Raw genomic sequence first — 27,844 nt, 5'->3', positions numbered from 1 at the left:
TTAGGTAAAAGTTTTAATAAAACCCTATTTCTTGTGTAAAACTATAATCACATAAACATCGATAAAAAGATTAATTATATAAGCATTAGTAAAAAGTTTATGATATTAAACGAAATTTTTTTCATTTGACTGATATTTTACCATTTATACACAGTAGTGTGTGAGAGAGAGATGCAATGAGCACCAGCTTGCAACAAGTCTCTCTCTCTTTCTCCATAAATGCGTTTGCATCCTCTCTTTACACTGCATTTACTCCTCTCTATCTCCCCCTCCCATCTCTTCAATTCTCCCACCTGTTCCTTTCCTCTCTCTCTCTCTCTCTCTCTCTCTCTCTCTCTCTCTCTCTCTCCTTATTCTTCTTAAATTCTTATCACAAGAAAAATACAGGTAGCTTCAATGGAAACCAGCCTGAAAACCAATCTTTTACTCTCCTAAAAGTGGTTTCTAGTTGACCCTTTCCCCGAATACTCGATCTTTGTCTCTAAAAAACCTGCAAAATCAAGTCAGAAGTCCAGTAAGTTACCATAACGCCTTTCTACGGTTCATTAGCTACGTTTGGTATGAAAGTGATGAAATTTGATGCTTTTATTCTTTTGAAGATATCTTCAACATATTCATTTGGGTTAGTTGGATTGGAAAATAAGTCTATTTAATTTGTTAAAAATTCAGCAAACTTTTAAAGATTGTTTTTTCACTCTTAAAACTAAATCGTTGATCGAGTATCCTTCACCAAATTGAAACCAGCAGCAAATCCGACCAGAAAACTCTCTTTCATTAGAGAGAGAAAGAAGGGTTAGTGATGTGCTAGGGTTTCTGAATGTGTATGAAAACATGTACCTTGATGCTAAGATATTTCATATTTTCTTAAACATAAAAGCAAGAAATTTGATGTTTGATTTTATTCAACCCCTCAGATTGCAAAACCATGAGTTTCTTAATGATAAGGTATGCAATAATCTTTGGTTTACTTAGTTTTTTCCAAACCTACAACCAAAACACACTTAAGAAGTCTTGAACTAAATTCTTTTATATCTTCGATATATATCAGAGTCATCAAGATCGTTTATGTAATATTAATTTAAGCTTTGACCGAGAGCCAGATCGGATAAGAACATGCGAAAGAATTGTAATCTTTGGTGTCATTTCACAATTCTAAGCTTGTTTCAAGAAACTGGATAAGCATTGGTTAGGCAGAAGGCTACCCGCACTGTTCTATTTATTTTTTTCATCTTCATAACTATCAAGCGGTGGCTAATAAATTCTTTTTAATTCCGTTAACTCCTATCAAAAAAAAAAAAATTCTAGAAAAGTTTGAAAAAAAAAATTATTGTGTAGAAATGTAGACTGGTATCAACTTTTTTATACTTTAAAGTTGACTTTTGTTTTCAAAAAAGATATAGATTTGTTGACCTCCATTAAATTCATTTATGCCTTTTGTGTGTACAAATTTCGATAATCCAACCCAAATTTCCTATGTTTTCCTTCACTGATTTCATAGTTTATTATATTTAATTTAAAAGTTTATGTCTCATAACTATATCAAAATAAAACCATCAATATGTACAAGACAAAATTAATTGGCAGTCCTTTCGTTTTCTATTAATTATATCATTAATGTGTATTTGTTATATTTTTAAGTTTTATAACTTAGAGGTTGTATGTATTGGTATATAATTGTTATACATACCTTTTTTGATTATGTAACCATGTTTTTTTTTTGTGATCATAAAAATGTTGCTAAAAAGACGATCGAGATCTTTATAACGTTCTTTCAATAAATATCAAAAACTTTATCAATGAACAATATGGAAGGTAAATTAGTCCCATTATTTCCTTGTTGTTTTTCTCTTGGTGTCAAACTTATATTTTAAAAAAGTATAATTAATATTTATTTTACAATCACTTTAAACACGTTTTCTTGTATTTATTGTAGTTATTATACTTTGTCTATTCATTATTAATTCTTTTAATCATTAAACATATCGTACATACTATTTGACTTCGAATGTCAAGCTCGTATTAAAAAATAAAAACATAACTATTTTTATTTTTATTATAAGTTAACGTTTATCTTTATACTTCTTGTATTCAAAATTAAATTATTTTTACTTTAATATTTTATTTATTGATTAAGTTTGAATAATTAATTAGTTTAAAGTAAAACCTTTTATGATAGGAGCGTGAGGAATTAAGGAACAATGTTTCAGCCTAACATGTTTGAGGGTCACCACCATCATCATCTTCTGGATATGAGCCACAAGTCCCCAGAAAATCAGCTTGATATGCTTAGAGATGATGACTATGAGAGTAAATCCGGGACTGATATCATGGAAGCTCCCTCAGGCGATGATCAAGATCCCAATCAACGTCCCAACAAGAAGAAACGTTACCATCGTCACACTCAACATCAAATCCAAGAATTGGAATCGTAACTTCATTAAAGATATCTTGATTTTTGTATTCATGTTTTTACAAATATTTGATCTTAGCTTCTTGAATGTAGGTTTTTTAAAGAATGCCCACATCCAGATGATAAACAAAGGAAGGAACTTGGAAGAAGGTTAACCTTAGAGCCTTTGCAAGTCAAGTTTTGGTTCCAAAACAAAAGAACTCAAATGAAGGTATTCTGATTACATGACACACATTTTTAGTAAAAGGCAATTCGATGTAGTGCATCAAATATATACTACTCGTTCTTCTAGGTTGAGAAATGTACTCATGGACCTATATCAATTAAGCATTAACTAACTAAAACTATGCAACGATATTTCTTCATTTCCATTAGGTGATATCAAGATGAATTGTTGTCTGATCAGTAAATATGTTACAAAAATATTTGATAAAATGAGCACGTACTTGGGGAAATACAAATTTGTAAAAAGTTAATTATTAACCCTCAAAAAAATTATCCTGATTTTATTTTGTAGTTGACACCATAGACTCGTATGTATCTTTTTTTTTTTTTTTTTAAATGTTCAAAATATAGACTGATCGATTGAATAGACAGTTTTCGTATAACTTATACTATTTGCTATTGTCCTGTATATTTAATATCTATTTGAAGGATTGTGAATTTATATATATCTAGCAGCTCAGTTTTGCCTTTTGTATTGTTAATTTAGGCTCAACATGAACGCCATGAGAACTCAAGCCTTAGGAACGAGAATGAGAAGCTCCGAATGGAGAACATACGATACAAAGAAGCCCTCACCAATGCAACCTGTCCCAACTGCGGTGGTCCGGCAGCCATCGGGGAGATGTCATTCGATGAACAACATCTGAGAATCGAAAATGCTCGCCTCCGTGAAGAAGTAAATCAATTAAAAACCCAAATCCCTAAAATTAAACACGATTCTATTTCTCAATTTCCTAGATACAACTCTGGTTTCTGAAACTATATTTCATGTTCCTCTTCGTTCCACAGATTGATAGGATATCTGGAATTGCTGCAAAATACGTTGGGAAACCAATGCTAAGTTACCCTAATCTAACGCAAAATGGACCACCGCGCTCTCTTGACCTACCGATTGCAAGCTTTAGTCCACAACCAGTAATGGTGGATGACATGTTTGGAACCAGCAGCCTTCTCCGATCAGTTTCAGGCCCCAGTGAGGCGGACAAGCCAGTTATAATTGAACTAGCGGTTGCAGCCATGGAGGAGCTGGTTAGAATGGCACAATCTGGTGAGCCATTGTGGGTTCCAACCTCTGATAACTCATCAGAAACGTTGAATGAAGACGATTACTCGCAGACGTTTCCTAGAGGCATTGGACCCAAACAGTTGGGATTGAAATCTGAAGCTTCAAGAGAATCTGCTGTTGTCATCATGAATCATATCAATCTTGTTGAAATTCTAATGGATGTGGTATGGAGATTGGAGAACCCTCTCTTTTTAGATTAAAATATTGACTAATTGAAAATTTAGATGATTTTAAACCTTGAATCGTATATCGTGATTTTGCAGAATCAATGGTCGAATGTGTTTTCTGGGATTGTTTCAAGAGCTATGACTCTTGAAGTCCTTTCAACTGGAGTGGCTGGAAATTACAATGGAGCACTACAAGTGGTAATTACTAGTTTAATTTTATATTTTTATACACAAATATAATCTTATGCACTAAACTTTCAAACTATAAACATGCGAAGAGTGAAAGTTGAATGTACAAAATTATTCACACTTAGGCGCGACAGCTAGCTTTTTAAAAATCTTACGCGTGATAGTTCTTATAAGCTTCTAGCTTTTTAAAAATCTTTTTATACTAGTTTTTAAAATATATATTTTTTTAATAATTTGCAAACATACTTCTTAATTAATTATAAGAAACATATTCTTTCAAATGTGTATCTATGTCATTTTATATATTTCAGTTAAATTATCATTAGTTATACCGAACATCATTTTTTTATCGCTTTTCTACTATCTGTTAGTTTTTCAGTTAGTACGCTATCATAATCTCGTAAGTTATAGAATATGTAAAATTATATACAATAAATGTAAAAATACATGTACATTGTTACATCTAGGGTGTTATATAACATGTAATAATTAATGGATTCAATTAATTTGTTGTAGAAATTTTGAAGTCAGATATTCTAACGTTTATGTTTTTCAGATGACTGCTGAGTATCAGGTTCCATCGCCACTCGTTCCAACCCGAGAGTACTATTTTGTTAGGTATTGTAAACAACATGCCGATGGGACCTGGGCTGTAGTCGATGTTTCCTTGGACAACTTACGCCCTTCTGCAATGTCAAGATCTAGAAGAAGGCCATCCGGTTGTTTAATTCAAGAACTCCCCAATGGGTACTCAAAGGTTAGTTCACGTTATTAACCTTTTCATCATTCAAAAAAAAAAAAAAAAAACACGAATTACCAATCTAAGTATATATACGAATTACTATTAAGGTTCATGTTTCACTTTGGTATTCTAGGTTACATGGATTGAACACGTAGAAGTCGATGATAGAGCTGTTCATGATATATATCGGTTAGTAGTGAACTCTGGTCTAGCATTTGGGGCAAGACGTTGGGTCTCAACTCTCGATAGACAATGTGAACGTCTCGCAAGTGCTATGGCTAACAATATTCCAGCAGGAGACGTTGGAGGTAATTAATACACAAATAGAATTAATTAGTTAACTAGCTAGGATTTTACGTTAAAATGGTAGAAATAAGTATTTTATTTTATCAATGCATGATTGTGGCTATAACAATATTGGACAGTTATAACGACACTAGAAGGGAGAAAGAGTATGTTGAAGTTGGCTGAGAGGATGGTGTTGAGTTTTTGTAGCGGTGTTGGAGCATCGACTACGCATACGTGGACGACTTTATCTGGAAGTGGGGCGGATGATGTTCGTGTTATGACCCGAAAAAGTGTGGATGATCCGGGTAGGCCTCCTGGTATTGTGCTAAGTGCTGCTACATCATTCTGGATCCCTGTTCCACCAAAACGAGTTTTTGATTTTCTTCGTGATGAAAATTCGAGGAGTGAGGTAAATTAAATAATCTTGTCTTCCATCAAACAAAAACCTAAAAACGTTTAAAACGTGATGATAATGTTAACAAACAATATTCGATTTTCAGTAAGAAAAAACGTTTCGATCAGTGTTAACATAATGTCGATATTCATTGAATAGTTGTTAAAATTATATGCAGTGGGACATCCTTTCAAACGGTGGATTGGTTCAAGAAATGGCACATATTGCCAACGGTCGAGATCCAGGCAACTGTGTGTCGCTTCTACGAGTCAATGTAAGCTTTTAAAATTCATTAAAAGTAGTAAGATAGTTTGGATATTTTGTAATCTCTAATGAAGAAGGCTACTCATGTTTGACTTATATTGTATTGTAGAGTGCGAATTCAAGCCAGGGGAACATGCTCATACTTCAGGAGAGTTCAAATGATTCAACGGGTTCGTATGTCATCTATGCTCCAGTAGACATTGCAGCAATGAACGTGGTGCTAAGTGGAGGTGACCCTGATTATGTTGCGTTACTACCATCTGGTTTTGCTATACTTCCTGATGGACCTGGAAAACATCAAGGAGGAAGAATTCCAGAGGTTGGAGATGGGGGTTCTTTACTCACAGTTGCATTTCAGATTCTAGTCGATTCGGTTCCTACTGCAAAATTATCATTGGGCTCAGTTGCAACGGTTAATAGTCTTATTAAGTGCACTGTTGAAAGGATCAAAAACGCAGTGGCTCCGGAGAATCCGTAACCATCATCATCGTTTTTTTAATGGTAAGAAACTGTCGCAAACTGTGTTTTATGAAGAAAAGTGTCGTTATTGTTAGGGAAAAGATATTTGTTTAAACCTCCCTTCAAGTAAAACAAGATTCATTCATCTCACAAGTAGAAAAACGTTTTCATAAATCGGATTAAGCTATGTCTATGAGTATCATCACTCGTAAATACTTAAAAAAGGTTGGTTGTTAAGGTGCGACGCTTGTAGTAAGTAGATATGATGTGACCTCCTTAGCGACCATTTGTTGTCATAGTTAGCGACACTTTTTCTTAGTTTAGTGACAACCTTTGTCGCAAATGTTATTTTTCTGACACTTTGCTCTAGTCTGTGTGATTTGCAGGGTCGATGTAATGGATGAGGTGATGGAGGATTTAGGTAGGCGATGTTTACTCTTATCCTTTGAAACTGACGAAAGAAGTCAAGAACGAACCTAGTAAAATCCTTTGGGGTTTGGTGACAACATAAAAGAATGTGTTTTTCGCCATTCATCGAAGGTTATGGGTTCGGGTATTGACTTTGCCTAGTTTACTGAAGATTATTGAGTAAACTAAAACCTTATTGAGTGATTTTTAGTTAAAACTCTTCAGATTTAGGGTTTTTTGAGTTCTTTGTTTGAAGTGTGGTGTGTTAGAAATGTAGTCTTGTAGCAATTAATTGCTCCTAACAACTTTGCCTCCTTGCATCTCATCTTATTCTCTTCTGATAATATGATCATTTTGGGTGTTTTTTGAATAAGAGTTGCAAAAAAACTTGTATGATCAGTTAGGTAAGAAGGCAAAATATAATTTTCTCAAAACCACTACCTTTTAATGCGGCTAAATATTGGTCAATGTGACCCAAGAACACTTTTTTTTATCCACTTGTCTGTTTGTATAAAGGGTTGGTGCATTAAATATGATTGCATAAACTGATATTACAATCTTACGTAGTGTTGATAATATTGAATTTGATAAGGAATGAAACGGCTAATCTTGGGATAAAAGTTTGTTATATTTTCATGAATTGAATGGACCATTATGGACCAAATAACCCACTGAAATTTGATGGACTTATAAGCTCGTTGGTCGTAAAGACAGTGACATACTTCGAAACAAAATCTTTATTGATTGAAACAAATTCTTTAGATACAACTTGTTTGTATAAGATACATATATGCAGTGCAAAATGTACCTATTGATATAGTTATCATCTAACATTATCAAATATAGGAGATTCATAGGATGAAATGTAGGAAAGATTAGAGTTTGTGGTGGAGATCTGGATACCAACCTGGGTTACAAGAAATCCAGCTTAGGATAATTCAAGTGGATACTTACGATTCCAGGTACAGAAATCATAAACCAATATACTAGAAGATTTTGTGAAAATATGATGAAAAACGAAAGCTTAAGATCATAACACTCTTTTGAAGAAGAAGAACTGTTTATATATTAAACGAGATTAGGGTTGAGCCATCATTACTTGCTTTGGAAGCAAGTAATGTTAATTTGGATTTAATGAAGATTTAGGGTTACCAAAACTAATGAGTTTCGTTAGTTTTACCATAATCACCCTCAAGAAATTGAATTTTTCATTATATTCCCATATGTAAAATTCAGTGAGGTTTTGGGGCGCTACCCCTCGACCCCGCCCGCTGAGGTTTAGCGGGACCCCAGTTAGGGGCTCTATCCCTTGGACCCCGCTAGGGGCGCTACCCCTTTGGAAACCCTGGACCTAGGGCCACTTCCCCTGGACCCCCGACTACTCGTCGAACCGGATTCTAATTCGATCTTATACATGTGTGCACTACGTACAACCCCGTACATATATTAGAGTAAAAATTATGAAGCCCTTTAGCTCACATATTATTTACAGTTACTTAAAATGCAATAGTGACAATAAGATCACCAACATGAAACCCAATGATTTGACTCTCAAGGACGAGCTAAATAAGTCGTCACTTATTACTAGCCAAATTGATTGAGTCACTGTCGCTAAAAGAATAATCGGCAATAGAGGCGACGGTCACTTTTAGCGGCGACAAAGAAAAAACACGTTTTTTGTCGCCGCTAAAAGTGTGTGTCGCCGCTAAAGGCTTATGTTGGCGATCCGTGACATTTCAACCCTATCCGTTGATTTAAGTGATGATCCAACGACTATGAGCACATAGGAAATCCTGTGTCATTTTCCTCCGGTGTATCGCTGCTAAAGAGCACCTATCGCCACTAAAGGCTTATGCTGGCGAGCCACGTCATTTCAATCTCATACGTCGATTTTAGCGTTGATCCGACGACATAGAAAAACCTGCGTTGTTTTCCCTCCAGTTTGTCACCGCTAATCAGTAGGTGTCGCCGCTAAAGGTCGTCGACAATAAAATCCTCTTCGTCCTCACTTTCTTTCTCGATCGTCTGTGCTTTCCTTCTTCTCCCTGCTCACTATTGTCGACTTCATCGGATTTTCACCAAAATCTTTGCAATTTCACCAATCTTCTCCATTTTCTCATTTCTTTTCATTTTCTCTTCTCCTTACTAAATTTCTAGCATTTGTGATGGTTGCCGGAATTTGGAGATCACCCTACCATCCTCACCGAAGTATACCACCACCACCACCACTGTTTTCACCGGAATTTTGATTTTGTGGATGTGTATTTTGTGTTTGTAGATGTGGATGTGTATTTGTATGTGCATATTTATGTATATATGTATTTTGAATGCATATAATGTATGTATATTTGTTTTTTTATGTTCAATTCTATGTATATGTATATTTTGTATGTTTATTATGTGTATGTGTTTTTGTATGTATATTTGTATTTTTTATGTTTATTATGTATGTTTATGTATATTTGTATGTATAGAAATACATATAAATAGCAGCTACACTTTTAGTGGCAATACAGAGCATTAGCGATGACGCACCTTTAGCAGCGACAGTAATGCCTGTGTTTCTAGGCTAGGCATTATTGATGATGCAATAGTCTAGGTCAACATTTGTAACTCGTTTTGAAGTAATAAGAATGAATTATATGAATTTATGTGTTTTATAAATTAAAGATAAAAATAAGCATCGTAAATAAATATTAGATAAACCTGATCTCTATGAAGGAAGTTGTAGTAGTTGAAACAAGGATGCCGGAGATATAAAGAATATCAAAATCCGAGTTATAACGAAGAAGTTATGACCTGTCGAAGTTTCGTGACAGAACCGACACGATGCTGTATGACGTAAAAGTGAATTTACGATAAAGTGCTTTTTAGCCTTAGCAATCTAAATGAAAGCCGTAGTATACGTTAAGCCGAGAGCGTGCATAAAAATAATGTCCAAATCTGACATCCTATGAGGAAGTTATGAATTTTCTAAGATTTAGTATAGCAGTATGCAGCCCTAAACTCGAATTTTAGATCGAGTGATTTTCAGCCGACACAAGCTAAACAAGAATCGAACATCTTGTCGATTGTGGTTTAACGGTCAAAAGACATACGAAAACAGACATCGGATGAAGAAGTTATGATTTTTTAACATACTTCTCATGTCTTGGCCTGTTAAAATATAACTATAAAAATAAAGTTAGAATTTGCCGACAGAGTCTAAACGAAAGTTGTAGAATATAATTTCACCTACGCGTGGATATAACGAACCTAAAAAAAGGAGCAAGTATACGAAAGATATTAATTTATGAAGCTTGAGGCACAAACTTTGAGGCTGGAAGAACGCCCAGCGTGCCATGTGGCACGCTTAGCGTATAAATATGTATGCCCAACATACAGTGTATGTACTCCCAGCGTACTATTGTGTTCACTGTCCATATTTGGCCACATAGTGTAACATCCCAAATTTCGAGACCAAAAATTTCATTTTTGAATTAATAATTTATAAAACATTTACCATAACATTGTCAATAAAGCATCACATTACAAAATCATAATATTGTGTCCCAAACCATGACATCAAAAGTAATGAAAATCAGAGCACAATCCCAGAAACCCAATGCAGAACCCATGTGTGTGTGTATGATGCGCTGCTACACCGCCGACTCCTTCCCCTTCTACGAAGAGGTACCTAAAACCAAAACCAAAACTATAAGCACAAAGCTTAGTGAGTTCCCATATCGTACCGCATACAGTATCATATCATTTGTATCTTTCAACCGGTAACTACCATCGGTATCTTTCAACCAGTATCTGCCATCGGTATCTTTCAACCGATAACCGTCATCGGTATCTTTCAACTAGTACATGCGATCGATATCTTTCAACCGGTAACCGAGGACTATTTCACCCCTACTACTATCATACAATATGAAGATATAATCATACAGTCAGACATATATGGGGTACTAACCTACCCTTCGATCCTAACGACCGATGTTAAGGAAAAACTATTCCCTACTACTGCCACTAAGATACACATTGCATATTATACAGACATATCTCATGACGTTATGACATAAACATACCAAGATAATTATCACAGAGACAATTATCCACCAAATACTCCTGACGATGGGTTGGCATTTTGGCCTTAGACCCACCCCTACTGGAAGGCAACTCACCTCGATATCGTGAAGTGTTTGAACTATCTCTAGCATACAAGACAACTACCCACGACCCCTTGATCCATACACGAAAATACTTCAAAGTTATTCATTTGAGTATGTAACCCCAACGGAGGTCATACCCATCTAGTCAAAGTCAACATTGGTCAAAGTCAACTTCCAGTTAACCTGACTCACCGAGTTGGTCTACCAACTCGTCGAGTTCATACCCCTCAACTCGATGCAAATACCCATCTCTGCTCGTTGAGTCTAGAAAGAACTCGGTGGGTTCTTCTTCGATCATACCATCAGGGCCAACTTCATCAGACTCGTCGAGTTCACCTTGAACTCATCGAGCCCACCTCCTTCTTATGAACACGTCCAGTCTACGACTCACGGAGTTGTATAAACAACTCGTCGAGTTCGTAGGAGATTCCCTTGGACTCGCCGAACCTGCTCCAAGCACTAGTTGAGTCCCATGACTCCCAGGCCCTCTAATGAGCTTGAACAACTAAAGGACCTTCCTTGCTCTCAACTGGTCCTTCGAATAAAGGATTTGATGGTTGTTCCGCTCCGAATTTTCGAGTCCCATGAATGACTCACCGAGTTCACTCTTGACCATCACCATACAGTCGATCTAAAGGGGTCTTAACACACCAAAACCATAGATCTGGCCTTCTAGTGCCCATTTTACACGTAAAGTCCCAAACTTTATGCACATGCAAGGGGTTTTTGACTCAAAAAGCCATCAAAAGTGACCTACAAGTGGCATTGTCACACTCTCGAACCAGACGGCGTAAATGTCTGAGGGCTCGTGTGACTAACAATTGGATAATCATCACAATGAATATACATGAAACATAACACATTCATCACCAACATTACATAATACAACCAGCATTGTTTACATCAAGTACATTGTAAAATTACGTAAGTTCAAATTGTTCAAAATACAACAAGTGATATTACATAAACAAAACCAAACATGCTTGCAATTCTTCCAGCTTAATGATTACCTGAGAATACAAGTTATTTTGAAAACACTCAACATATATAATGTTGGTGAGTTCATAAGTATGGTTAAATAAAAAATCTTTGTATCTTTCGTAAAAACCCAAAAAATTCCGTATTTTCTGTAAATTGTCTAAAAATGATGTAAAAATCAAGTATGATTGCATGTGTGAAATTCATACTTATAACGTATATGAGTGTAATTTAAATTCATTGTATTGTGAATAAGTGATAAACGTATATTAATATTTTTCCCAAAAAATCCGATATTAATAGTCTTGATGTCTAGGTTCTTGTATCATTGATTAAATGTTTTCGTGTTAACACAATTAAAAAATTAATCTTCTATGTGTTTATATGGTGTTCAATCCCTACATGAGTCGTTATGGCCATGCATCATAATGACTAAATCGCCCGTCTTGGCATTTTTGCATACGCCGGTCTTGCTAAGGATGTTGTTGTCCTAGAATGGCCTAGTCTAGTTGTAGCAAGAAACTAAGACGTGGGGGGTCACCCCATATAAATCTATACACAAACTCCCGCTTTCCATCCATGAAACTCTGATTATAACAACATGCTACGATTGTAGTCTCACTAGATTCTCAACCTTTCCCGTTTAATAAGATTTTCCCTATGTTTAATGTTCAACGCGTAGGTTATAGATTTTTCCATTCCAAAGGGAAGTATACAGATTCATAAACTATGTAGAGGTATATTTACGATTTACAAAGTATGTGAATTTCATTTGAAGCCTAACAAGATAATAAAAGGGTAATTTAGGCCCAATTGACATGAAAATGGGCCACAAAGGCCCAACAAACATGTAACCCATAAATTAGGCCAAAATTAACATGTAAGTGGGTCGTAAGGCCCACTAAAAATGTCATGAAAAACATTGGGCTCAATATACACTTATTTGGGCCCTTAGCGCCCATTGGCCAAGATCGTGAATATTAGGTCCAATAAATAGTTATCGACGTGTTCATTCATTTGTTTTACTCCGTTGTTTGTTTTAGCTCGAGGTTTATTAGATTGATAATAAAAATATCTTTTTTTTTGTAAAAACAACATTTTTGGCCAATAACCTTCCAATGTTTAATTAAGGCCCAAAGTTTGTAAAAATGATACTTTAGTCCATAAATTATAAAAATTTGCAATTTTGTCTCAAATGTCTAAAAATTTATGGTTTTAGTCCAACAAGCTTTATTTTCACTTTCAAAACCCTGTTTTACTGAAAAGTGCATTTTAAACCCATTTTTTTATAAAAATTTACACTTTCAGCCCAATTTTGGAAAAATTTACATTTTTGGTCCAATTTGAAAATAAATGTTATTTTTATCCATAAATTTGGTTTATTTACATTTATGATCCAAACTTTGGCTAATTATCATTTCTAATCCCAAAAACTTCAATTTTTCGCAATTTGGGCCCCAAAAACCATGAGGCCCAAATGTTGGCCTATTAAGCTTAAATTTTTAATTTTGGTATTTTTTAAAGTATGATTAACATAGAAATACCTTTATATTCATGTAGGATCTATTTGGTTCTTATGAAAGCTTAAATGACACTTTTTACCCTTATCTTTTGTTTTCTTGACAATTTTAGACCTTTAACAAAGTTGTTGTTGAAATCTTTTGTATCTTAAACATGTAATCACTTTTGGCTTGATAATGTGATGTATATAATGTCATAGTTCATAGATCTTTGTTCAATATTACTTAAAATTTCAAGATCTACAAAGATCTAACATATTTTTACCAAATAAGTTAAGAAATCACAGAAGACATGCATATAACACATAGATCTACACATTTTTCTTGTATTCTCACCCAAAAATCAAATGAAAACCGAAAAAATGGGGGTATGAACTCACCTTTTCTTGATGTTTCGGTTTTTGAAGAAGAAATGGAAGTGATTTTTGGTCTTAGCACACCTTTGATGTAGATCTCGAGTTTAGGAAGATTTCTATGAGTAGGATCACCAAAAACTTTGCTTAAAAGAGTAAGCTAACATGAGAATGGAGTTATAAAACTTGGATGTGTAAAGACTTACCAAGAAATGATGATTATCTTGTGAAAATCCTCTTGAGATACAAGCAAAATCTTGAGAATTTTGCAGGAAGAGATGAATGATTCTTCATAGAATTAGAGAGAACTTGGTGTAATGTGTGTGTGTGTATTTGTGGCTCTCGGCCGAGAATAGAAGAGGAGAAGGGAGAGAGAAAGGTGAGGTGACTAGCTTGGTTTCATGATGGTTTAAAGCCTAGATGCATGTTGGATTTTATGGAGGTGGCACTCCAAAGTTAACTCCCTTAATTCTTTTTTTTTTTTTTGTTCATTCATGGGTCGAGATTTTTGGGCCAAGAAGAAAGGATAGAGTAGTTTGGGCCCATTAACTTTAGTTACGATATTTAGATCCTAAACATAGAATTTTTTGTCCCATTGGTCTCTTGGAAGCATTCACGGCCCAATTAAAATAAAAGAATGGGCTTATGGCTCACTAATGGTTAGTTGGATTAGTTATGGCCCAATAAGGTCCATTAGGGTTAGAATGAATTATTCTAGACCCAAATGGCCCAAAATGTTTTAGATTTATGAATTAGGTCCAATTAGGGTTTCTAAGCTCAATAAGGTTGAGTTGGGTGCTTATTGATCCATTAGGCACAATAAGGAACTCCTAGTCCAATATGGACTTAAACCGGGATTCTTAGGGTTTTAGTCTCTTTGTTGAACATGATTGATGAGTATAATGAGCATTGTGTAAGATTTACTTAGAGTATAAGATTTACAATAGTTGGATGGTTACACAGAAATAGAATTTCCTAGCTAAATTGCTAGTTATGACAGGCATGGGGCTCTCATGGCCATAAAGTTGGCACCTTTATGCCATTAGACCCCTTCTAAGGCCCATATCTGAAGTCAAACCCCATTCAATCCCTTCATAATACAAAAATGGCTTAGAAATCCCCAAAAATCCCAACTCCAAAGATCAATAATCACATAGAAGACCAAGACAAGAGATTTTTTCCTTGAATGAACTGGAAATGGAACAAATCTCCTCGATCTTTAAGCCCCAACTTGCACTCCCAAGCTCCTTTCCTCTTCTCAAGCTTCAAAACCACCAAAATACTCCAAAATGGCCTTAGAGCACACAAACTGGATAGGGTTTCGATATACTGTATTATGGTAATGATAAGGACGAAGGAGGCTGGGATAAGTTGTTTAAATAGGGTACAAACCCTCAGATTTAGGGTTTCACTCAAACAATACCTACTCGCCGAGTCAGGCTCCCAACTTGTCTAGTAAACCCCTTAAACTCCCCCACAGTCACGACTCTACACGACGAATTGTGCCATCAACTCGTCGAGTCTCAGAACAAATACAATAACCTTGAATTAAATACATACCGGGAATCAGGTGTTACAAATCTCCCCCACTTATTTTAGACTTCATCCTCGAAGTCTGCTACCTGGTCCTAAAAAAGCTCGAGCTAGTGCTCCCTCATTGTGTCCTCTGACTCCCAGGTCCATTCCGAGCCCTTTCGATGTTGCCACTGAACCGTTACCAACTCCACTCTCTTGTTCCTCGGATCCTTTGACTTCCTATCAAGGATTGCCACTGGCCGCTCGATGTAGTTCAGGCTGTCATCGATTTGAATGTCCTCTAAAGGCACCACTGCCAAATCCTCCACCAGAAACTTCCGCAACTGGGAGACATGAAAAGTGCTATGAATCTGACTGAGTTCGGATGGCAGATCCAGCCTATATGCCATGTTCCCCACCCGGGCTATAACCCTGAACGACCTAATATACCTGGGGCCCAGCTTTCACCATTTCCTAAATCGAATGATGCCCTTCCAAGGCAACACCTTCAGGAGCACCATATTCCCGACCCAGAACTCGAGGCCCTATTGACGCTTGTTGGTATAACTTTTCTTCCAACTCTGAGCAGTCTGAAGCCTGCTTTGAACCTACTGGATCCTCTCCATAGTCTTGAGTACCACATTAGTACTCCCTATGACCCTTTGACCCACGTCACACCAGCATATTGGGGTCCTGCACTTCCTCCCATACACCATCTCGAAAGGAGGACGGTCGATGCTCGCGTGATAGCTGTCATTATAAGAGAACTCCGCCAAAGGAAGGTATGTATCCCAACTACCTCCGAAGTCTAAAACACATGCCTGCAGCATATCCTCTAGAGTTTGGATGGTCAGCTCTCTCTAGCCATCCATCTGTGGGTCGAAGGCGGTTCTAAAATGCAGACGAGTACCCAGGTCGTCATGGAACTTCTTCCAAAACCTGGAAGTGAACCGCACATCCCTATCGGAAATCATGGAAACTAGCACCCCGCTCCATGCCACTGCCTCTCTGATGTAAGAGTCGGCCAACTTTTCGGCCGAAATGCTTTCCTGAATCGAAATAAAATGGGTGCTCTTGGTAAATCGATCAACGATGAACCAAATCGAATCCACTCCTTGTACGGTCCTAGGAAGCTTCATGATGAAATCCATAGTGATATCCTCCCATTTCCACAGCGGAATATCCAACAGTTGGATCATGCCGTGAGGTCTCTGGTGCTCAGCCTTGACCTTCCTACATGTCAGGCACCTCTCCACAAACCAAGCTACATCCCTCTTCATACAGGGACACCAATAATCAAGACGAAGATCCCTATACATCTTCGTCACCCCGAGATGGATAAAGAACTTGGATTTGTGTGCCTCCTCCATCAATACCTGGCGCACACCTCCAAGATATGGCACCTACACCCTTCGGTGAAGGGTTAACAATCCTCGGCTATCATAGTCGAAGGAGAAAACCTGACCCATGATTCGCTCACTCTTCCGATGTTCCTCCTTCATGGCCTCTACAGGGCCTCCTGAATCTGGTCCAACAATGGAGTCACAACTGTCATCCTCATACAGATATCCCTGATCAGTGCTGCCTTGCAGCTAAGTGTGTCGGCCAGACATTGGCCTTCCCCAGGTGGTATAGGATCTCACAATCATAATCCTTCACCACATCAAGCCACCGACGCTGCCTCATATTCAGATTTGGCTGGTCCATGAGATACCTCAGACTCTTGTGGTCCGTGTAAATGGTATAACGAACCCCAAAAAAGTAATGGCACCAAATCTTGAGGGCGAATGTAACATCCAAAATTTCAAACCAATTTAAACTTTTTAAACATATCAAGTTCATCATAACATTATAACTATGTTTTCAAAATATTAATTATCAGAGTTTTTCCCATAAACATAAACATAATAGGAGGAGTTGTACGATCATGTCTTCGCCTTGCCGTGATCCTCTGATGTATCGGAAACAATAAGCTGAAACTGTAAGCCCGAAAGCTTAGTGACTTACCCTCAAAATACCGATACACATACAGTCCGCATAGCAGTATCAACATTAGCATATCATATCAATAAAATAGAACAACATATACTGGGTCTACAACTTTACAAGCTGGACTACCCCTGGGCCCTCAGTATGAGTCTGGAATGCCTAACGGGCCCTCAGCTCGTATCTGGGATGCCATCGAGCCCTTAGTACGAGTCTGGAATGCCTACCGGGCCCTCAGCTCGAATCTAGAATGCTCCCGAATCCTCAGTATGATTCTGGAATGCCTACCGGGCGCTAAGCTCATATTTGGAATACTCACGAGTCCTTAGTATGAGTTTGGAATGCCTACGGGGCCCTCAGCTTATATCTGGAATACTCTAGGGTTTGTTGGCTACCGCATGGAGCAGTACAACCTCAACACAACCCACATAACATATAACATAACTATTGAGCATGTAATAATCATATAACATCACAGGTAGTCCTACAAGTCTACCTAACTGGCATAACCACTAGCATGCAACAGTAACTCATACTCAACATTTAACACTACTAGGATAGCATATTCAAAGGGGCCGGCCTTGGTTCCTTAGACCCCTTAGTATAGTGAGGATAACTCACCTCATAGATGTTATCTTGGTAAACAATCAAAGCTCTCCGATCACTTGTCAAAGACTCCACTACCTATTACCATAATATGACATGCTCATAAGTCTCTGTCCTCATAGAATAGCTAACCTTGACCAAGGTCAAAGTCCTTAGTCAAGGTCAACAGTCCATGTTGACCTCAACTCGCTGAGTTTACTCGGCTACTCGTCGAGTCCTTTCAAGCACATCTAACTCGCTGAGTTATCGGGGTGACTCATCGAGTTCCTTCGAATCTTGATCAAACCTTAAGGCCACCCATCGAGTTCCCTCCTTGTAACTCGACGGTTATACATGCAAACGTGTCCTGGTTAAAACTCATCCGACTCGCCGAGTTGTTCTTCAACTCGTCGAGTCTTATGGAAATCTTCATCGGACTTGCTGAGTTGTTCATCCAACTCGTTGAGTCTAATGCAGGTCTTCATGTGACTCGGCGAGTCGACCTTGCGACTCGTCGAGTCCCTTCAGTCATTTTATCATGCAGACAACTTTTAAGCCATGGCAAGGCCCCAAATTGTAGATACAACTTCCTTAGGACTGCTTATCACGTAAAGTTCCAAACTTTATGTGCATACAAGGCTCCAATGACTCAAAAAGCCCAAACTATGCATGAAATGGGATCTTACACTTAGGGATGGGCTCAAACTTGCCAAAACTAAGAAGTTTATGGTCCTTCAATCCATTGAGAGTTCAGATCTGAAGTTACAACTTCAAATCTTGGCTCATACTCCAGGAAATGACTTTATAACCCAACTAAGAACCCTAATCTCCAACCAAGGAGGTCTAGAACGATATAGAAAGGAGGATAACAGCTTGGTACCTTCCCAAGAGATGACAACTGGAGTAGATACGGATTTTCCCCAAGCTCCTTGCTTCCAACCACTTGCTTCCCAAGCCGATTTCACCAAAATCCTCTTCTAAGGCTTCAAACACACAATGGGAACACGCACACGTATTAGGGTTTGTTAAGAGACTGAAAAGAGGCTGAAAGAGGTTTGTGTTCCCTTAAATAGGGTGCACAATCTCGAGATTTAGGGTTTCATTTGCTAACTCCTACTCGCCGAGTCCCAATATGGACTCGTCGAGTAGGTTACTTAACCCGCGAACCTTCCTGCTGCTACTCGACAAGTAGATCAACCAACTCGTCGAGTAGGTCTCAACCCAATAACTCATATTTAGACAATACCTCAGAATCAGGGCGTTACAGCGAAAACAACAGCGCCCAACTCCAAATCATGCATCGGATAATTCACCTCATGAGGCTTCAGTTGCCTCCAAGCGTAAGAAATAACATACCCCCTCTGCATCAATACTGCACCCAATCCTGAGATGGACGCATCACAATATACAACAAAGTCCTCTATGCCCTCTGCCAGGGCTAATATTGGTGCCTCGCATAATCTCAATCTCAACGTCTCAAATGCGCCCTGCTGCTCAGCCCCCCAGTGAAAGACCACGACTTTCCTTGTCAACTAAGTCAGGGGCACAAACTATCTTGGAGAAATCCTTAATGAATCTCCGATAGTAGCCTGCCAGTCCCAGAATCTGAATCTCGAATGGAGCCCTTGGAACCTCCCATCTCATTACGGCCTCCACCTTGGCCGGATCAACTGAAATCCCTTCCCGGTTGACAAGGTGCCCAAAAAACTACACCTCGTGTAACCAGAACTCACACTTCAAGAACTTATCATACAAGATCTCCCTCCTTAAAGTATCCAACACCTCTCGCAAGTGCTCCTCATGGAGCTCCCATGTCATGGAATAAACCAAGATGTCATCGATGAAAACTACCACAGACCGATCCAACATCGGTCTGCACACACTATTCATAAGGTCCATGAACACGATAGGAGCATTGGTGAACTCGAAGGGCATCACCACGAACTCATAGTGGTCATAACATGTCCGAAACGCAGTCTTCTGCACATCCTCCTCTCTGACCCTCATTTGATGATATCCTGAATGTATATCAATCTTGGAGAACCAAGATGCTCCCTGTAGCTAGTCAAAGAGGTCATCAATCCTCGAGAGTGGGTAACGGTTCTTCACCGTTACCTTATTCAACTCCCTATAGTCTATACATATCCGATGCGACCCGTCCTTCTTTTTCACGAACAAAATCGGGGCTCCCAAGGGTGAACTACTCGTTCTATTGAATCCCTTGTCTAACAGCTCCTGTAGATGTGTAGACAACTCCTCCATCTCAGGAGGATCCAACCGATACGGTGCATTGGCTATCAGAACCGCACTAGGGACTAGGTCGATCCTGAACTCTACCTGCCTCTCTGGAGGTATCCCAGGCAACTCCTCGGGGAATACATCCACAAACTCTCGTACTACTGGCACATCGCCCACCGTCGCCTTACCCACCTCCTAGGTATCCATAACATAGGCGACAAATCCTATGAAACCCTGGTGAACGTAGCGCCTAGATCTTGCTACCGAGCATAAGGATTCTCCTCGCTGTGGACTCTCACCCTGAATCACCAACTCTTCCCCACTTGGGGTCTTGATCCGTACCAACTGCTGCACGCAATTGATCATTTCCCCATTGGGGCTTAGCCAATCTATAACAATATTAACCTTGTTCCCCCACAAAGGTATGGGAAACAAGCCTACTAGGTAACGCTCCTCGAACAACCTCAAAACCCAATCTCAGTAGACCTCTGATGCTCGCACTAACCGGTTGTCCGCAATCTCAAACTCTAGAGGGAAAATTCAAGGTTTTAAAAAACGCTCGACGTTAGCTAGTCGGTGGACTAGGGTCAAAGGATTAATCGGCTAGGCGGAGATTTATCGGGGACCATTAATTGCTAATTTATTGAATTTTAAAATTTTATATACGACTAATATTATATCAAAGTTCGTAAATACCACTGATATGTTAACAAAATGTGTTAATATGATTAATGCAACACTAATCATGCCTCAAATAATTTCCATTGAAATAAAACTTCTTCAAAATGTTAAAATTTCATCGATTTATAATGTTTCACTCATTATCTATGCAGGGATTAATTGCTAGGCGCCCTCTAATCGGTCGAGTAGCGCCTAGGGATTAATCGGAGATTAATCGGGATTTTTACAACAGTGAGCGCAAGAGAGACAAACGATCGTGTAGCACCCGAGTCAAACAATACCTGAACTGGGATACCGTTCACATGGAACGACCCTAAACCAAGCATACATATATCAAAATCACAACGACATAACATAATGAGTAAAGATAAGAAATCATACCTGTCACCACATCAGGTGCAGCGCGTGCCTCCTCGGCTGTCAACCGAAATGCTTGGCTCCACACCACCGAAACTTCTGCCTTCACCTTTCGACCATCCTCAACTCGTGCTGTCACCGGAGTCGGCGCCACAGCTATCGCTGCTGTTAATCTAGGAAAGTTGGACTTTTTATAGCCCCTCTGATTGCAATGAAAGCAAATTAGGTCTGATATCTGAACCGTGGGAGCAGGGGCAGAACAATCCCTGCCAAAATGCCCAGTCTTGCCGCACTTATAGTAGTCGGAAACCGACCTAGTGTGCCAAACTCCCTCATGTGACCGACCGCTCTTCCTATAGCTGTCCCGCCCCTGTTGGTCCTTCGACCTCGTGTTGAATCCCTTTGGTGTCTTCCTCGAAACCCCTGCAACCTGCGCAGTCACTAACTTCCTCTTCCTGAGGTACTCCAAAAAAATCTCCCTCTCCCGCACCCTGGCAATCATGGACTCCAGGGCTGGGCAGGCTGAATAGATAACATGCTCCCGAATATCAGGTGTCAACATATCATGGTAATGGGTCTTCCGCATCTCCTCATCCCCCACATACTAGGGTACCAACAAAGTCCTCTCCTGGAACTTGGCGGTGATTTCCGCCACAGTCTCTTTAGTTTGTCTCATATCCAAAAACTCTCTGGCCAGCCACTGAAGCTCCACAGTTGGTGCAAACGCAGCCCTGAATCAGGTCACGAAATCTGACCAAGTCATAGCGCGACGGTTGGGGCTCCCAACGAATCACTAACTAACTCTCACCAATCTTTGGCTCGATCCCTCAAACAACCTACAACAAAACGAACTTTCGACCCTTCCGAGCAAAAGCTCATCAACTGAGTAGACTCGATATCTGCGATCCATCTCCTAGAAGCAATGGGGTCCTTCACCCCATGGAAGTTCAACGCACCACTCCCCCTGAAGTCCTTGAAAGACAGTGTGCGCATACCTGTCTGAATAGATGCCAAATCACTCCTGAATGATCAAAGGCGATCCTACATCAGCTCGATAATCCCCTCCTTGATCGACCCGAAAATGATCGGGGTCGACTCAAGGATACCTCTCATGATCAAAGACGCGATGAACTCGCGTAGCCCTGTTGGGTTTTAAGCATTCTAACACTCATATGGTGTACATGCAACCCTAAATACCTTGGATCTATATTTTCTCTAATATACATGCAAATACTAATATTTCAAAGTATTACCTAATCTAGCATACAATCATAGATACTTGGGTAATAATATAGATAGAATACATACCTCTTGTAGTGTAGCTTGACTCCATGGGGATTGAGTGCCTAGTACCTCAAATGGCTCACACAACATCAAATGCTCTTGGAATAACTTAGAGAGAAATCCACACTTCATGAAATCGGCTAGCCCTTCTTTTTCACACACTAGTGGCTGATTTTTGTGAATAATATGTTGCTTATATAGTGTGTTACAATCAGGGCTACACCATGTAAACCCTAATTGTCATGACCTTTCATTTCCATGACCCATGGGTTATGTAACCTCCATGGAGCATCCATGGAGCATCCTATGGGTTTAACCGAACTTGATTATCCATGGAGCTTTGGCCCAGTATATAAGTTATGGATGATTTACACAATTAACCCATATATTTAATTAGTCTTCTTTTGATGACATAATTAATTCTAAATTAATTTTTGATCAATACTGATTAAATATTATTATTCTTATTATTAATATATTAGAACTTATAATATATTAATAACCATAAGTGTCTTGTTTCTCTCATTTAGTCTATCCAAGTGCATGATGCCATGCAACCCAAATGTACCATGCCGGGTCGGGTCAAGTACATACCAAATATAGTTATGGACTTAGACATTAATCCAACAGTCTCCCACTTGGATAAGTCTAAAACTATTATTGCGTATGACTTCGAAACCGAACTAGCAATTATAGCTCTCAAAAGCCGTGGTCGAACTCTGACCTTGTAACTGAACTCTGACCTTGTCAATGACTTGTCCATTAGATAAGGGATCATATATTCCTCCATTCTAGATATCATATGGACTGAGACATGGATTAATAATCATTCTCTCTGTCCATTTGTTGTTTCCTGATTTTCAATTTCTGACGACTGACTAATTGAACAGATCACATCAGTCCTGGCTTGGCAAAGCACTCACAAGTGTCATCACTAAATCATCAAGGGGCCCACATATATTGCTTTTATCTCGAAGGTAAAAGGAATTGATAAACTTCGACTCATATGGCTTGTTCTACTAATTGTTGAGTCATACACAAAGGCACGTTTTATAACATCGAGTTACCAATGCGTTTTCGTGCAATCAATGTACTATCAACTCATAGTAACAACTCATATCTCTAGGTTTGAAGAATATTAGATATTATCGTCTCATGATCACTCGTGATAAAATCCATGAAGTGATTCAAATGAGTGCGGGTTGAATCCAATACTAAGAACTTATAAGCACTCATGAGTGTTGAAGCACCACTTTGTCTACCAACTTGGACCTCTACAAGCCAACCCATGACAGTCTTGATTCATATCTACTTCCAACATATGACCGACCGTGGATGATTTGAATAACTTAATCATTCAGGAAGAATAACCTAGTTTATTCCGGAAGTCAAAACATGAAAAATGAAACACAAGAATAAATGAGTCTAATATAGAATCAAAACTATGAATATAAATAAAACACTTTTTATTTATCACCATACTGATTACTCATTATTCATTGTTTCGGTTTTATCAACTTTATACTTGAATTTAAAAAATACTAGTTGTCCCATGCTCTAAGCATGTACACTATGTTTTCTAAACAATAGCTTTGCAATACATCAAGTATGCACTCTATGTTTGTCTATGATCCTTACTTTGTGAAATAGATCGATTGAACGTACTTTCAATGATTCTCTTTTCACACTCCCAAATCCTTATCGAAAAGTGTAAGAATTTCAAATTCCTAACATTTACCAAAATTTGTTTAGATTTTAAACTTATATGCACAAACCCTCTTGTAATGAATATGTACAAAGTCACAAAGACTTGTCAACAGTCATTACATGTTTTTTCAATGGAGATCAATTGCATGGAGACGAAATCTCAAAGCACATTGATTTGAATATCGTTCTTGCGTTAAGTTTTTCTAATCTTACACATATAACTTCCACCTATGTAAACAACTCCATATTCCTATTTTGACAACTACTTCTGAACAAGAGTTGTCTATTTCCTAGAATATATATATCAATATGGTCCTTCTAATATTAACAGTATACATCCAATTGTCCTTGAGCAACCAATCTTTGGTAAAACCTTAGATTGTCCTCGATAATTGCTTAATCACTATAGTCATATCCAACTCTAGACCTTTTTCCCCTTAATGCCATAAGGCATTTGGAAAATTTAGAAAGGGTAAATATTATAGCACATGTAATCGATCTTGTACACAAAGCAAACGGGACACGATTCATGATGTCTCACATAAAGACATGATTCAAGACCAATCTTTTTCTACAATAATTTTTGTGTGCCATGTTTTCAAAATTTGACTATGAAGAGAGATGTTGTAATCATAACCGAATTTTGAGAACGCAATATATGGAATTTCCTTAAGTTGAACCAATCCAACATGAAATTCATACATACATACATACATACATACATATATATATATATATATATATATATATATATATATATATATATATATATATATATATATATTCTTGACTAAAATGATTAAAATCTCAATCTAATCCTTTTAGAATTGAAATGAAGTATAATTTCTTCTCCCTTAATTATAGCAAAACAACTTTTTCAACCCTTGCAACCTCCCGAGTTGAACTTTTTTTTTTCTATAATTAAGAATGCTAACTTGCAATAGTTATCATAATTATCATGCTCCCACTAATATGATGATTATCAACATAATTCTTATCCTCCCACTAGCTTTGACATGTATTCAGAAATTAGTAGACTTCTAGAAATCAATACTTTATTGACTTTCTTACCAAAGTTCAAATTTCTGATACTAGATTGCTTTGATAAGACTTTATCAAAATCATACACCTTATTGTAAATAGCTCACTGGTGTGTCTAAAAAATTTAAGATCTATGAAAAGGGATGCCGTAATCATAGTCTCAATTGGTTAGATCTTTTCTATTTCTCATAAGTCCATGTTAGTGTGCTCTACTAACGACTTTAAGAATGCAAAGATTACTATCAACTTAAAATCTTCTTGGTGGAAGTGTTTCCTCACCATCATTTTCAAGAATTGGAGAGAAACCTTAGGACCCTTAGATTTTATGGTGTATGTGTTCTTATCCATGTGAATTGTCAAAAACCATAGTCATAAGACAAGGATAATGACAAATTCGAACTCATATGGACTGAACTCAATCTTAATTTCTTGCCACCTGGCAGCTCAAGGGTATGCCATTTCTTCCAAGTTGTTATGCAAGCAATTTAGATTTCTAAGAACTCAAATATAAAACCAACTTTAACTGGAATGGGCATAGAAATGTCAACAAGATAGGTTATAAACCTCTAGTTGTGTGCTAGTGATGAAATACAAGTTTTATTCTTGATTAGTTCTTGAAACAGTTAAAGGATCTTTTTGACTCCCACTGTCTTCTTGACCTATAAGACTTCCTTGTAAAATATTCAAGAGATAGTGTGGATTCTAATCAAGACAAACACTTAACACAATTGGCCTTTGTTGGTATTTGTTTTATCCAAAGCATCACAACTTACAAACTTCAAATGTACAAGAGTAGAAAACTTTTACTCTTACAAGTGTTTTAAACCTTCTTTAAGACATGCCACTCAAGTCACAATCTTAGAGTATGACTCTAATACTTCTTTTTGGAACCAAGTATGAATCCTCTTCTTGATTTAACCACTTCAACAATGCATAACTCCTCTTCTTAGCGATCAGAAGGCACTTAGAGGATGAATTGTGATAAGGTCTCAACATCATTAAGATGATCATAAATCATGATACTAAAGTACTCTCCCATCTTTTCAGATTTGAGAAACTTTTATCCTTATGCCTAATTTGATTCTTATTATTCACTCTGTCATACATTTGGAATTTTTCCAATGTCTCAGATTTATACTTAAGCTTGTAAGTATAATCATATTTACTAAACCTTAGTAAATCATGATGAATAGTTTCATTCATATTTTCTGGTGGACTTTGGCTAGTGCACAAGAATGTGTACTTGATCCCTTAGTCCTTCACTTGAGTCACATATACATGTGAACAAGAAACTAGTCTTAATTTTCCAAAAACAAAAATTCTCATTCATCATACTAAACAACTTGCATGATTCGAAAATTGGGTGGTGAGAATCATTCCTTATTTGATAAATTTAGACATACCACAAATGAAAGAATCAAATTCATATTTCCAATATTGCTAGAAACATACAAACATCAAGTTTTCATGAACAGAATTGTACAGAGATATAAAATAAAGAAAACTTTTTTTTCAAAATGCGGAAAAACCTTTTTCTTTACAATGCAACTTCAAATGAAAACTATGATATTTCAGGTTTCCTAGCAATCTATCACAACTCCTAAGAAGTAGCTCAAGAATCTGATCTTCAAACCATGAGATAGAAATCCATCTACGTGATCAGATTTAGCATACTCTTTTCTTTAAGTTTCTTACCCTTTGCTTGATCCTTTCATACATCAAATTGTATTAAGAATCTTCAAATGAAACTTAAGAGAGTTAGATAGTGGACTTACTTGAAAGAGAGTCAAACTTCTGATTCTTCTTTCTTTCAGGTAGCTAGGGCAGCTTCGATTCCAATGCCCCATTTTCTTCACAATGAAAAAATATAGACTCTTTGGGAATAGTACAAAATCCTCTCACAAACTTAGACTTTCTCTTTACGTTCTGGTCAACCGGGTTGACCAAGGTCGATCCCTTTCCATTGGGAAGAGAAAGCTTTTGTGGACTTCCAATGTTACCATTCTCCATGTCCATGGAAGTTTGAGAAATAGACCTTCCATCCATATTTGCTTGACTATTGTACCAAACCATTCTTGATTCAGCAGCAATAAGCAAATAAGAAACATCCATTAGGGTCATGTCGTGACCTGTCACATAGTAGTCTTTCTATATGACTCAGGAAGTGACTGAAAGACCCAGTTAATAGCCAACTTCCTTGGGACAATGACACCCAACATTCTCAAGCTGACAATCTGTGACTACATTCCTAAGACATGAGTGCACACAGGACATCCAATTTTATGTTTTATTGTGAGTATGGATTAAGTGATCTTGAAATTTTCAAGTCTTTGAGCTTGTGGGATAGGGAGAATAATTGAAGGAGAAATTTTCAAGTCTTTGAGCATGTTTCAATGTCGAGTGTGCCCTTCAGGTTTAGTGACTGGGATGCCGAGGATCACAAAACAAGGTGTGAAGTAACACTGCAAATATACTTGGTACCCTTCAATCAATATGCTGGTTAACCACACACGCTCCAACGATACTATGATAAATATTAAGTTACCCTTTGCCTACCTTGTTAAGTCCAGGTTAGTATGCCGGTGTAACATCCGGACTCCCAGTTATTTTATTTTATGCTTTAATATTGAGTTTTGGAGAGAGACTCACCGAGTAGGCCCTCAGACTCGACGAGTAGGAGCGCGGATGGTCAGACTGATTTAATGGTGGACTCAGCGAGTCCACGCTATTTAATGAAAACCTAATCCCCGGAGTTTGAGACCTATTTAAAGGGGCTTATAGCCACCATTTGCGGCTACCAGACCCTTGAGAGAAACCCTTATTGTGATTG

At 37.8% G+C, this 27,844-nt stretch overlaps 1 protein-coding gene across 2 annotated transcripts; it reads left to right on the top strand.

The window, feature by feature from the left end:
- The first annotated feature begins 253 nt into the window (after positions 1 to 253).
- Positions 254 to 6,937, top strand: LOC145046683 (homeobox-leucine zipper protein MERISTEM L1-like). Of its 2 annotated transcripts, none has more exons than XM_078994968.1 (12): positions 254 to 514; positions 2,177 to 2,428; positions 2,504 to 2,621; positions 3,123 to 3,311; positions 3,425 to 3,865; positions 3,965 to 4,066; positions 4,614 to 4,814; positions 4,933 to 5,107; positions 5,225 to 5,496; positions 5,660 to 5,755; positions 5,855 to 6,246; positions 6,591 to 6,937. In XM_078994968.1, exons 2-11 carry the CDS (start codon positions 2,199 to 2,201, stop codon positions 6,221 to 6,223), a joined length of 2,193 nt encoding a protein of 730 aa, XP_078851094.1. In that variant the 5' UTR covers positions 254 to 514; positions 2,177 to 2,198; the 3' UTR covers positions 6,224 to 6,246; positions 6,591 to 6,937. The 2 variants fall into 2 exon arrangements, with proteins under 2 accessions (XP_078851094.1, XP_078851090.1); XM_078994964.1 differs by having other exon boundaries at positions 255 to 514; positions 6,575 to 6,937.
- Positions 6,938 to 27,844: the final 20,907 nt, after the last annotated feature.

The sequence above is a fragment of the Lactuca saligna genome, chromosome 1 (genome assembly GCF_052625555.1).
Source record: "Lactuca saligna cultivar CGN05327 chromosome 1, ASM5262555v1, whole genome shotgun sequence".
Lineage (NCBI taxonomy): Eukaryota > Viridiplantae > Streptophyta > Magnoliopsida > Asterales > Asteraceae > Lactuca > Lactuca saligna.
This window is presented reverse-complemented; position numbering and strand designations above follow the sequence as displayed.

Coding starts and splice junctions, on each gene's coding strand:
- LOC145046683 (XM_078994968.1), top strand. CDS start 2,199: ATGTTTCAGCCTAACATGTTTGAGGGTCACCACCATCATCATCTTCTG. Junction 2,622..3,122: donor ACAAAAGAACTCAAATGAAG/GTATTCTGATTA, acceptor TTGTTAATTTAG/GCTCAACATGAACGCCATGA. Junction 5,497..5,659: donor ATGAAAATTCGAGGAGTGAG/GTAAATTAAATA, acceptor AATTATATGCAG/TGGGACATCCTTTCAAACGG.